The 12,677-nt window shown below is 49.3% G+C and overlaps 1 protein-coding gene across 6 annotated transcripts in view; it reads right to left on the bottom strand.

Annotated features, from left to right (window-relative positions):
- Positions 1-12,096, bottom strand: part of SYT17 (synaptotagmin 17) — a 91,074-nt gene extending 78,978 nt beyond the window's left edge. Inside the window, exons 1-3 of one of the 6 annotated variants that reach the window (XM_012464655.3) lie at positions 11,673-12,096; positions 7,620-7,637; positions 6,822-6,970 (exon numbers count right to left, since the gene is read on the bottom strand). In XM_012464655.3, coding sequence (XP_012320078.1) covers positions 6,822-6,970; positions 7,620-7,637; positions 11,673-11,687 — 182 coding nt within the window. In that variant the 5' untranslated portion in view covers positions 11,688-12,096. Of the gene's footprint in view, positions 1-6,821; positions 6,971-7,619; positions 7,643-7,792; positions 8,068-11,672 lie in introns of those variants that run through there. The other 5 variants (XM_012464657.3, XM_012464654.3, XM_012464656.2 and 2 more) reach the window with 5 other exon arrangements.
- Positions 12,097-12,677: the final 581 nt, after the last annotated feature.

Below are 12,677 nucleotides of genomic sequence, written 5' to 3'. Positions count from 1 at the left end.
AGGAAGGCAGCAAACCACATTGCCATGTATGTACCTATGCAACAAGCCTGCATGTTCCGCAAAACCTAAAACGCAAGAAAATATATATTTAAAAAAAAAAAAAAAGACTCATGATGAAACGGTTCTCACACCCAATTTATGCAACATGGAATAATGCAAATTTGAAATACTGTGGTGTCCTTAAACGCTCAACGTCTTGCTTTTTGCACAAAATGTGAAATGATATGAAGAAATATTCCCCAATTTAGAACAATCTGTCAAGAACTTGCATAATTTCAAAGCCAGGGTTGGGCAGAGAGCTGTGTATACTTCGGCTGTCGCCACGTGGAGGCGCCACTTTGGCTCAGCGAAGCCCGAGACCCGTCAGTCTCCAGTCTGGAGTGAACCGTCTGGTTGTTTTACAGGCATCCAAACTTCTGCTTTTGGTTACAAGTGTTCTGCTATTTCAACAGCCACTGTGTCTATAATTTAAGATCTTTTAAAAACATCCGATAACAATATCACTCAAGGGTTCTTTGAGTGGCAAAAATGGTCCTGAAAACCAACAATTTCTGAACAGAAGCTTGATGTAAAGAAACAGCTATAAATTAGCAGCAGCCGTGACTCGATGTACTCCCAATAAAGAATTGCTGAGAAATTGGGAAGGACGGGAGTAGGACGGATGGAGAAGGAAGGTAATACAGGGTAGTGATTGAGAGAACTCTGCGGCTGAACCCTGGCCCGGGTGGCCTGGAACAAGTCCCTTTCCCTTCCCATACTTCCATTTCCCCATCTGTAAAGTGGAAATATTGACAGGACCCACATTATATGGTGGTTGTAAACACTGAATGAGTTAACACATATAAAATGCTTAGAGGCCGAGCATGGTGGCTCCCTCCCAACTTGACATTAAAGCCTATGGAGAAACTCATCCTGAAACATGCAAGTTTTGAATTCTATGAGGTCTTCAGACCCATCCTGTGCATGAAATGAGACTGATCTGATGTTCTTCAAAAGTGATATCAGGAGCCAGGAGCAGTGGCTCTCGCCTATAATCCCAGCACTTTGGGAGATTGAGGTGGGTGGATCACTTGAGGTCAGGAGTTTGAGACCAACCTGGCTGACATGGCGAAACCCTGTCGCTACTAAAAATACAAAAATTAGCCTGGCATGGTGGCACACACCTGTAGTCCCGGGTACTTAGGAGGCTGAGGCATGAGAATCACTTATACTTGGGAGGCAGAGGTTGTAGTGAGCTGAGATCACGCCACTGCACTCCAGCCTGGGTGACAGAGTGAGATTGCATCATAAAAAAATTAAAAATTGTTTTAAGTGGTATTAGGATTACAGCCAGGGCAAGACTAGGTATGTTATGAGGGGGAAAATGGAATATCTGCTTGCTCCCTGCTCCTGGTTGGTAAAAGGTGAATGTAGTAGGTGAAATGTCAGGGGCATGGGGGGTAGGGGGAATAGGGGAGGGATAGACATAAGATCATACTGCATCTATATGGCAGGATCCTATTTCTACCAAAACTTTTTAAAAATTAGCTGGGTGTGGTAACCTGCATTTGTAGTCGTAGTTACTCGGGAGGCTAAAGTGGGAGGATCACTTGAGCCCAGGAGTTTGAGGCTGCAGTGAACCTCCCTTAAATGACAGCAGCAGCATCTTCCTCCCTCTCTCCCTTAAATGACAACAGCAGCATCTTCCAAGGACGGCAGGACCGAAACGTTATGGCTGGGCCGGGTGTCTGGCCGGGTGAGGTGGCTCACGCCCGTAATCCAGCTCTTTGGGAGGCCGAGGCGGGAGGATCATGAGGTCAGGAGATCAAGACTATCCTAGCTAATGGTAAAACCCTCTCTCTACTAAAAATACCAAGAAATAGCTGAGCGTTGTGGCACCTGCCTGTAGTCCCAGCTACTTGGGAGACTGAGGCGGGAGAATCGCTTGAACCCAGGAGGTGGAGGTTACAGTGAGCCAAGATCACACCACTGCACTCCAGCCTGGGTGACAAAGCAAGACTCTATCTCAAAAAAAAGGGGAGGGGAGGGGAGGGAAGGGGAGGGGAGAAAAGGGAAAAAGAAAAAGAAAGCTCTTCCTGTTCCCTCTACCTATCTAATTCTTTCCCATAATTGAGGTCTCTGCTTCAACAGCACCTCCTCAGAGAAGCCCTGCTATGGTTTGGATGTTTTTCTCCTACAAATTTCATATTGAAAATGTGATCCCCGATGTTGGAGGTGGGGCCTGGTGGAGGTGATTAGATCATGGGGGCAGATCCCTCATGAATGGCTTGGTGCTGTCCTCAAAATAATGAGTGAGTTCTCACTGTATGAGTTCCCATGAGATCTGCTGCTGGGGCACCTCCTCTCCCCTCGCTCCCACTCTCACCATACGATGCCTGCTCCCTCCTTCACCTTCCGCCATGGATGTAAGTTTCCTGAGGCCCTCACTAGAAGCAGAAGCTAGAGCTATGCTTGGACAGCCTGCAGAACCAAGAGCCAAATAAATCTCTTTTCCTTGTTAATTACCCAGTCTTGGGTATCCCTCTACAGCCACACAAAACAAACTAATACAGGTTGGGGGAAGGATGAATAATTTGCACCACTGTTAAATGGTAGAACCACAGCTGAGCCAGTCATACTAAACTCTAAATGGCACACTCCCTATCTCCAAGTGGGGCATCTCTGAGAGACCTGTAAGAGCCCTGCGCATTGTACGTATTCAACACATGCTTGTTCGACAACCAACCCACCAACTTGACTTTAATTCACTCTTCAATGAGGGTCTTTCTGGCATTGCTTCAAAAGGCACCGGTCAGACTGTACAATTTTCCTAATCTTCACCAGCCCAGCCCAGCCAAGAAAAGTTGGGGACCCACAGGACATGAGCACATGTGACAATTAATGTTGTGTGCCCAAGATCACATGCACAGCACACACAAAGGGCCGCTCGTCTGCCACGTGCCAGTCCACAGAGGCAAGTCCCATGGTTCTTGGCTCAAATGCCACAGTGGGAACAGCACCGCAAAGCCCATACACTTGACATTTCTACTTCCTGTCTGTTTGATAACATGCAGCTGGCCACTTGGTAAATAAATCTGGGGGAAACACAAGCTGTAAATTTGCTTTTTGAATGATTTAGCCCATCTTCCCTTTACAGATTTCTCTTACCATTTTGCATTATGCTGAGTGCCAAAAATGTGTTAAGCACTGCACAAGGTTCAGAAGAGACTACATTCATCCTGGGAAGCATGAAGGTCATGTACAGTTGTTCAGGCTACAGACTGCATAACCCTAGGTGGTGCCATTCATAATGGCCACCATGTGAATGGTGCCACCTGGAGTTGTGTGGTACATTGGCCCTGCTGGGAAATTTCCAGTCCACTTCTCTACTAGCGACAAAACCAAAAAAAGTGTCTGCCCAGAGGGTCCCAGCCCTCTTGCCCCTGCTTACACAAAGGGTCAGCAGGAGTCAAGGCAAAACGCAACTGTCCTCCAACTCAGCATCAAAACCTAGGCTGTGCATCTGTAACACTCAACATCTGGATATCCAGGGGGCAAATAGGTACCTGACTGTAATTTTCAATACCTATGAAGGGTCTCCACTGGTACAGAGGAAAATCCAAATTCCTCATTCCGGCATTCAAGACCCAATTCAACCTGAGCTTGCAGGCTCATTTTCCATGACTCCCCCAGCTCTTCCCAGACGTAGCATCCATTTGTGGTCCCTGCCCACCTCTGTAATCCATTCCCTCCTCTCTACTGGGGAGATACCCAATTGTGACACCCCAGTTGTCTATTACAGGGGTCTGCAAACTACAATGCCAAATTCACTACCTGATTTTGCAAATGAGGTGTCTGGAACACAGGCATGCCCGTTCATTTGCTGTCCACGGCTGCTTTTGCACAGCAATGGCAGAAATAAATAGCTGCAACAGAGACCACATGGCCCACAAAGCTAATATATTTACTATTTGGTCCTTTACGTTAAAAGTTTGCCAACCCCTGGTCTAGTAGTTTAGTTCATGTGTTTCAGGTGGTAATGACCATTTTCCTGGTTTCCTGGGTGGGCAGATAACTGGCATGATTCTAGCACCATTTCCTCCAAGTCAAAGTGATTGGTACATAATCCAAGCCAGGCTAATGGGAGTCTTTCCTGGTTTTGTTTTGTTTGTTTGTTTGTTTGTTTTTTATACAATGGCAACCGAATGCAAGTCTAGTGCTGCCGCATGGGGAAAACAAGCTTAAGAATGAGGCCCATACAGAAGAAACAGAGAGAGAAAAAGCAAGAAAGGCTCTGATGACATCATTTCTGCTCCTAGATCCAGCTATGCCTGAAGCCATCATTCCTGAATTCTTCCATAAGAAGACCTTATGCAGGACTGTCATATATGGTATGCATGGTGTAAATCCACAACTCCAGGGGGCAACCTCTCTTACACACCTGCCTTACCTCCTACATGAGACTGAAGATTCCTTGAGCACAGTCACAGGATCCCATCTAGCCCTGTGTATACCACGGCGCTTGGCACACTGCGTACTTGAGACATAACCACAAAAGGAACCGAGATTAACTTTTCAACTGGATGACTGGCACTTTTAGGATTCAAGTTCTGCCTGTAGGATACTCTGCCAGTCAGTAACTTTTTCTGAGTGAACAAGACAGGTAAAAATCCCTGCCCACGTGGAGCTGGCAATCTTGTGAGCATAGCTTTAAAGACATGAGATGGACTGAACTAACTTCTGCTACACAGACCAGTGGAGTCTTTTTTTTAAAAAAAACAAAAATTTAAAAAGAAAGTCTTGCTCTGTTGCTCAAGCTGGAGTGCAGTGGTACATTATAGCTCACTGCAGCCCTGACGTCCTGGGCTTAAGCGAACCTCCTGAATAGCTGGAACTCTAGGCACCAACATGCCCAGCTAATTTTTAAATTTTTTGTAGAGATAGGGGTCTCATCGTGTTGCCCAGGCTGGTCTCAAACTCCTGGCCCCAAGCAGTCACCCTGCCTCAGCCTTTCAAAGCACTGGGATTACAGACGTTAGCCACAGCACCCGGCTGTGTATTATGTCTTGATTAATGAGTTGCTTTCACTAAAAATCTCAACTCTACACACACCTGTAGGAGTCAGGCCACAACTTATGAATAATGAATAATGGAAGAGTTCCTTAACACTGTGTTTACATCAGTTTAATTAATATCTATTGATATCTAATACTAACAGACATAAATGCTTATAAAACTTTTACCCTGTGCTAAGCATATTATATGCATATCTCATTTACTTTTTTGTTTGTTTGTTTGTTTTGAGAGAGGGTCTCACTCTTGCCCAGGCTGGAGGGCAGTGGTACAATCACGGCTCACTGTAGCCTCCATCTCCCAGGCTCAAGCAATCCTCCCACCTCAGCCTCCAGAGTAGCTGGGACCACAGGCACTCATCACCATACCTGGCTAATTTTTTGATGTTTTGGTGAGCTTGGGGTGGCGGAAAGGTCTCACTATGTGGCCCAGGCTTGTCTTGAACTCCTGAACTCAAGTGATCCGGCCCCTTCTGCCTCCCAAACTGCTGAGATAACAGCCATGAGCCACTGCGCCCAGCCAGAATTACTTAACACTTATAATCGCCAACAAGGTATCAAGCATTCCTAACTACTTTTCCGCATTCCAGATTCACTGACTCCCTACAACAACTCTGATAGAAATACTATTCTTTTTAGCATCGCATTTTACAGATGGGACATCAAGGCACAGAGAGATCAAACAACTCGCTCAAGGTCACAGAACTAGAAATAGTAGTTGAGATTACACAGCCTGGATACGGAGCCATTTTGCTGTAGAAATATTTGATACTTGCTTCTAAGAAGAGAAAATGAGAGGCCTGAGGCATGAGCCCCCAACTTGGAGAGAAAGACGGGGCACCAGAGACTTTTGGAATCTCAGGCCAAGGACTGAGCTAAGACAGCACTGCCTCCTTCCACCCTTCCAGGCTCCAGCAGTGGGTCCTGGCTGCTGTCTCTCCCTCCTGGGCCTGACCCTCCGAGTCATGAGGAGTTCACTTGATGACTTCCTGACCCTTCCCAGCCCCGACCTTCTTGACTGTACCCAGGCTCTCTGACCACATCCCTCTCTCAGTCACGGAGAGGTGGACCAGACACGTGGCTGAGAAGCTTCAAAACTGCGTTCCCAAAATATCTGAGCAACTGGCAGATGGAGATGTTGTATGCAGGCGCGGGAGGAGAGCGAATTAGAAATAAAATGAAAGATGCCAGAGAGAACATAAACAGCGTTGGAGGACAGGATGGAGCCCGGAGGTGCTTTTCTGCTTCCCTGTTTCTGAAGTTCTTGTTCAGAGCAGCAAAAAGGCACTTGTTTCTTTATTCCGTCTACCTATCCATGCAATGGATATTTATTGAGCTTTTACTACGTGCAGGCCCTGGACTGGATGCCAGGAAATCTTGTCACACTGACTTGGATGGAAACCTCAGAATGTGGTTAGCCCTTGAAGAATACAGAGGCTCACAGACCTCCTTTTCTGCTCAGAACAACATTCCACGTGACTAAAAATTCCCACACACTTAGCATTACACAGTTCATATTTCCAAAGGCCCAGTGTGCCACTAGGTGAACTAAAACCACACCACCAGCTGGTCTCACCAGCTTGCTGAACAAAATGAGGGGTTCAAAACATATCCCCAGTCTGCAGCAAAGATGTCCATGGAAATTCAGCCTGCTGCTCTTTCATGCCCCCCAAATCCTCCCTCCCATGGCCCAGGCCCCCAGCCCCCTTCTCAGAAAAAGGGAAAAGTCTTGAAATTGATTTCAGAGAAGTTCAGAGCAGTTTTACTTACAGCCAGGGAGGGGTCTGAGCAGGGAAAGGTCCCAGAATTTCAACTTCATCCTCACTCGACTGGCAACAGCTGGACTCGTAGCACTTCTGACAGCAGTGCCGGCAGGTCCATCTGCACAGCAGCAGATCAGAGATTCTAGAAAGAAAACCCTGAGGCCATTGGGGGAGGGGGCGGGGGGCAGGGGGAGAGGGGAGGTGGGCAGGGTGAGGAAGAGGAAGAGGAGAAACAACACCCAAAATTACAAGCAGCCGATCTCGGATGAGAAAAAAATATTCAAGAGTTCTGGCTCTGCTGCTCAGCACTTAGGACAAAATGTTTTCCATTTCTGTTTACCAACTGCAGGCACAAAGATAGCAAACATCAACTCGCTGGAGCCATTAGTAGCAAGCAAAACATTTGCAGGTATTTTCTTTTGTAGTTTATGTGAACGTCTTTCTTGACATGTGGGTGGTTTATACGACATCATGAGGGCTATACAGTATGTTCTTGAAACAGAATGCATATTACTCTTCTGGAAAGCAGGGGAAAAAATTTTAAAAAATAATCTCGGTGACATGAAACAGACAGAGATAATCACATGGAATAAGTAGGGGTGGAGAGGGAAACTTGTCTTGTCAACTGGTGTCTTTTCAAAACCGGGATCTCCTTTCGGTAGAAAGGAATGGAAACTGAGCTGTTATTAACACCAGGTTATTGTCAAATATTCAACATCCCCGCAGCCCCACATAAGACTCCAAAATGAAAGTCAAGCATTTCTTGATTAGAAACCAGACCAAACAAATCATCAAATGAACCCACCTCGTTTAATGGTTCCAACTGCCCTTTTAAGATCCACGATGAAGCCAAGGGCGTAAGGGAATGAAGGGGTTAAAGAAAGAGAGACAAGACCAGTTTAGCAATATTCCAGCAACTCAAAAAAATTTACAAAAAAAAAAAAAAAAAAAAAAAAAGCCCTGCATATTTCCACTTACCATCCTGGGAAGGGAGCTGACTTCCTAACAAGGTGTTGCTATTTTCAGGGCTGCTGGTAGCCTCCTGGTTAACCAACACCAAATAAATGGGAAACTCTAGCATTTCGATTTGATTTGCACCGTATGCTGTTATGAATCAGAGCGGGCGGATAGATAGTCATGCTATCCAATACAGCCACACTTCAGGAGAAGAGCAAACCTTCCTATACAGAAATAGCCATGTAGCCAACTCGAAAGGACATGATTAGCTAACATGCAGGCAGGCACAGAGTGGATGGTCCTTGGGTCCTCCGCCCTCCCGGAGGCCCTACCTTCCAATTCTGCTCCAATGGTGATAGTGGGGTGTTTCCTATCACCACCCACAAACAGATGGAACTAAAAAGGAAGCCCTAATCTGGTCCTCTTGAGGAGGGAGGCCCTCCCTTCCTCTTGTGGTCCCACCCCACCTCCCCATCTTCGTCTCCTGGGTTCTCAAGGCACAGACTCCCTCCTTCTCTTTAAGATGGTTTTCCAAATAGGCCAAGTGGACTAGATAGAAGTCCTGCACCCCAAGCTCGGGCACGTCCCAGAGATGAACTGAGGTGGGACTCAAACTCAGAACTTTGAATCGATGGGGAGAAAGTTATTATCTCCCTCCCCCACATTCTCCTTCAAGGAGGAGAAAGTCTCAATTTGGTACCATTGTATGTTAACGTCTTTTTCCCACTTACCAATTCCTACCTCCCCCAGCCCCTTCCTTTTAAACAAAGCTGATCTAGCTCAGAGCCTTGGAGATAGCCACATCCACCTAGAATTCAGTAATGTGGCATTATTCCCGTTATGTTTATTCTTCTAGTTGCCTTCTGCCTAGGTCCCATGATCTGGATTTCCTATGAGAGTCGTGACATAATGTTTCCTTATCATACGATTTTTTTAAGGTAAAAAATAAAAGTGAACCCATTTATAGAAAAAAAATTAAGTTAATAATAGCATGGGTAGGGCTAAGCGCAGCGGCCACACCTGTAATCCCAGTATTTTGGGAGGCCAAGGTGGGTGGGTCACCTGAGGTCAGGAGTTTGAGACCAGCCTGGTCCACGTAGTGAAACCCTATCTCTTTTAAAAATACAAAATATCAGCCAGGTGTGGTGGCAGGTGCCTGTAATCTCAGCTGCTGGGGAGGTTGAGGCAAGAGAACTGCTTGAGCCAGGAGGTTGCAGTGAGCTGAGATCACACCACTGCACTCCAGCCTGGGCGACAGAGTGATACTCCATCTAAAATAATAATATAATAATAATAATAATAATAGTACAGGTGGTACATGGTTTGTGAAAAATTCAAAATCCTTGAAGTGGTAAGGGAATAACAACAGCTTGGGAAATAGCCTAAAGGCATTCATTACAAATGTCTCTAAAGCCAAAACCATACACAGAACAAGACCTGAAGGTGCTAAGGGGCCACACAACAAGCTGAGTCAAGAAGTTCTAGAGTCCTAGTCTCACCATCAACTGATCATGTGACTTGGGCAAGTCAGGGGCCTCTCTGAGCCTCGGTTACCTCTTCTTTAGTGGAAAAGCTACTCTGTACCTCAAAGGGGTGCTGTTGAGGTGGGACAGGACACTGACTATGCAAATGCACCCTGTCTGTGATGAGAATTAGGTGAGTGTCAAGACCTAGTGGAATCCAGTAGGCACCAGGTATTGTCCCAGAAGGTACAGCAGGGCACAAAACAGCAAAATATTATGCCCTCGTAGGGCTTTCATGAAAAAGTGTTTTAGAATGTTTAGGATAAAGTGATACTTTTTCATAATAATCCATGACCATTTTCTGAATACAGGAAAGTGTTTCCTAGACATGTGGTGGTCAAAAGAGGCCATTTATGAAACCAAAGTGAACAGAGACGAGGCCACCTCATACCCCTGCTGAAAAATAGCCTCCTCAGCTTTCTCAAAGCCCGGGTGCAAGATGAATGTCAAGGAACAGAGAGAAACCAAAGAAGATGAAAGAAGGTGCCCTGACGTTCCCAGGCATGCTGCATGCTGAGTCTTTCTAGCATTGGGTCTCCTGGGTTCATGTGTTTGACACCAACGGAAGAGAACTAATTCACACCAGAAAGAGGAAGAAAGAGTACCCATGCATTCTAAAACAGAGGTTGGCAAACTGAGGCTCAAGATCGAAACCAGCCCTGCAGCCTGTTTTGTTTCTTGAGCTAAGAATGATTTGTACCTTTTTAAATGGTTGAGAACTAAAAAGAAGATGCATGCCTCTTGACTGGTGCAAAGTATACAAAATTCACATTTTGGTGCCTGCAAATAAAGTTTTATTGGAACACAGCCACGCCCACTCATTTACTACTGTCTACAGCTGCTTTGGTGCTATAGTCAGAGTGGAATAGTTGTGACAGAGACCATGTGAGCCTCCAAGGGAATAAAAAAAATACTATCTGGCACTTCACAGGAAAAAAAGTTAACACCTTGTTCTAAAAGAAAAACCATCATTGGATCATCATCATATGAAATGCTTAACCTATCAACCGCCATCCCCTCTTGAGATCCCACCTTGACCTCTAAGCAGCTGTGTGGCCTTGGGCAAGTCACTTAATTTCTCTGTGCTGAAGGCGGCCATTAAGAACCCCAGGAGCCAGTAATCATGTTCATTTCTCACTAAATTGTGCACTCAGAGGGGCAGCAACTGTGCTGTTTTCATCACTATCCTCAGTGCCAGCACTTAGTAGATGGTCACACAGGTGTTTGTTGGGTGACTATTGAATGGTCCCTGGACAACATACAGCACACAGTGGGTGGACAGTAATGTGACCTTCATTGAACTTGAAAAGAGAAACTGTCGATTTCAGGAAATAAGCCAATCCAGGGAATCTAAAGCAGGAGAGGAATGGAAGAGGCTCCACCAGGTGACACAGCGCAGAGGCTCCTGGCAGGCTTGTGTCTGAGGACACGATTGAGGGGATATGTGAGCCAGAGGGGAATGGGGGGACCAGCAGCACCCCCATCTGTGGCTGAGGGGACAAGATGTGAGCCGAGACGCACCCTGCACGTGGGAGTCTTTAAGCTTCTCTGCCCAGCTCAGAAGCGCTAGCCCCAGAAGCAAACAGCTCAACGGGTCTCACTGCGGGTCTGCCTGCTTGACCTTGGCGCTGACCTGCGGTCACTTCCCTTCTTGCAGAGGAGAAAGGTCTTTTCATCAAGAAGCCCGGTCCACCCCTTCGCCCCCTCCCCTCTAGAAAGGCTGCTTAGAAATTATTTCAGAATTATTTCAGCCCAAGGATTCTTGGGGGACGTTTCTTCAAGGTTAAGAGGGTCCACATCTCTCAGACCCCAATACAGCGGACTAAAGTGGCAAGCTCCTTTCTCTTCACCAGCGCACCTCTGGCCTCCAGGTGTCCCCCACCCCTCAGCACCCAGTGCCCGGGAGAGACGACGTCCTTGTCCCTCTTGGTCGGAACAGCTGCCTCAGGCTTGCTCCGCCGGCCAATTAGCCGGAGCCGTCACCACGGCAACGGCAGCTGGCGGGCCGGGCGGCTGGCGCGCCCCGGGCCGCCCTCCCCACGGCCCCTCCCCTGAGGTGGGGTGCCAAGGAGAAAGAGGGGGCGGGGGCCGGGGGGGGAAGAAAAGTCCGCCCCACCCCCCATTCCCTCCCCAGGAAGCAAGGGCGCGCGTTGCAGAGTCTACATAGGACCCTCCATCCCGGGGTTTGGGGGTCCCCAGTCTCTCCTCCCGGGGCGCACCCCTGTTGCTGCACAGGTTGACCGCGCACGGGCACCCTTTTTCTTGAAGCAAGTTTGTGGGAGCCTAGCCGTGGGCCTTCCCTTCCGCGCGCTCCCAGCCGGAGGGGGCGCGGCACCCCCTACCCGCACCCCGGACCTTGCCCCCAGCGTCAGCCCTACCTGGATGTACGCCATTTTCGCCCGCGCGCACTCACTCCGGCCCGGGCATGGCGCCGCCACGGCCACTTTGCCCTCGCCAACAGCGGAGAGGGAAGAAAGCAAGGGGGGAAAGGAAGAAAAAGGCAGCCGGTGGCCCCAGACGTGACTGGCGTGGCTGATGAGCGGCGCCCGCCCCTCCGCCGGCCGCCCCGTCCTTGCCTTTCCCTGCGTTCCGGCTCTCGGAATCGGGGCTGCCTCCACGGTTTGGAGAGATAGGGCGCCCAGGGCCCCCGCCTCGGCCTCCCTCGCTGTCCCGTGCTCCCACTCCCGAGGCGCTCCCCAGGCTGGAATAAGGCCGGGGCGCCTGGACAGGGAGCCCGGGGCAGCCGCGGGGACTGCAGCGACCCCAGCGCGGGCGGGGCCGGAGACGCTGGGGCCCGAGCGCGCGGGAGGCGGGGGAGGGGATGCGGATGGGGAAGCGGGTGGGAGGGGGCGGTACACAGGTCAGCCCATCCTGCCGGCACGGGGGCTGGCACCTACCGAAAGCAGGGTCCCCGAGGCGGCCGTGGAGCCGAGGGGACATAGTGCAGCCTGCCATGAAGTCTGCAGCAGGGAGGGTCCTCCCCATCCAGCCCTCTCCCCAAACTGGGTTGGTAAAACTTTATTCCCGCCCCACCCGACGCGCCTAGCACGGTTGCGGTGAGGCTCGCCGAGGCTGCTTGGATGGGAGCCTCAGGTTAAGGTGGGCGTAGGGTGCCCCAAAGGGAGGTGCTGTGTCCAGGGCTGCAGGGGGCGCGCGGAGAGAGCGGAGCGCCCCTTTACCCTAAACCTGCCGGAGTTGCGCCCTGGACGCAACAGGTTTAGCGCGGGGCGGCCCGGCAGCGCCACCCAGCGTCTAGCGGGGATGCCCGGCCTGGCGCGCTCCTCAGTCCAGCGGCAGCCCGCCGCCAGCGAGCGTGAGCCCCGGGGCGTGTCCACCGCCGCCCTCACCTGACTGTCCGCGTGGCTGGGGCGCCCTGGACCCGC

The sequence above is a fragment of the Aotus nancymaae genome, unplaced genomic scaffold, assembly GCF_030222135.1.
Source record: "Aotus nancymaae isolate 86718 unplaced genomic scaffold, 86718_ANA_hifiasm-v0.15.2.pri h1tg000049l, whole genome shotgun sequence".
Lineage (NCBI taxonomy): Eukaryota > Metazoa > Chordata > Mammalia > Primates > Aotidae > Aotus > Aotus nancymaae.
This window is presented reverse-complemented; position numbering and strand designations above follow the sequence as displayed.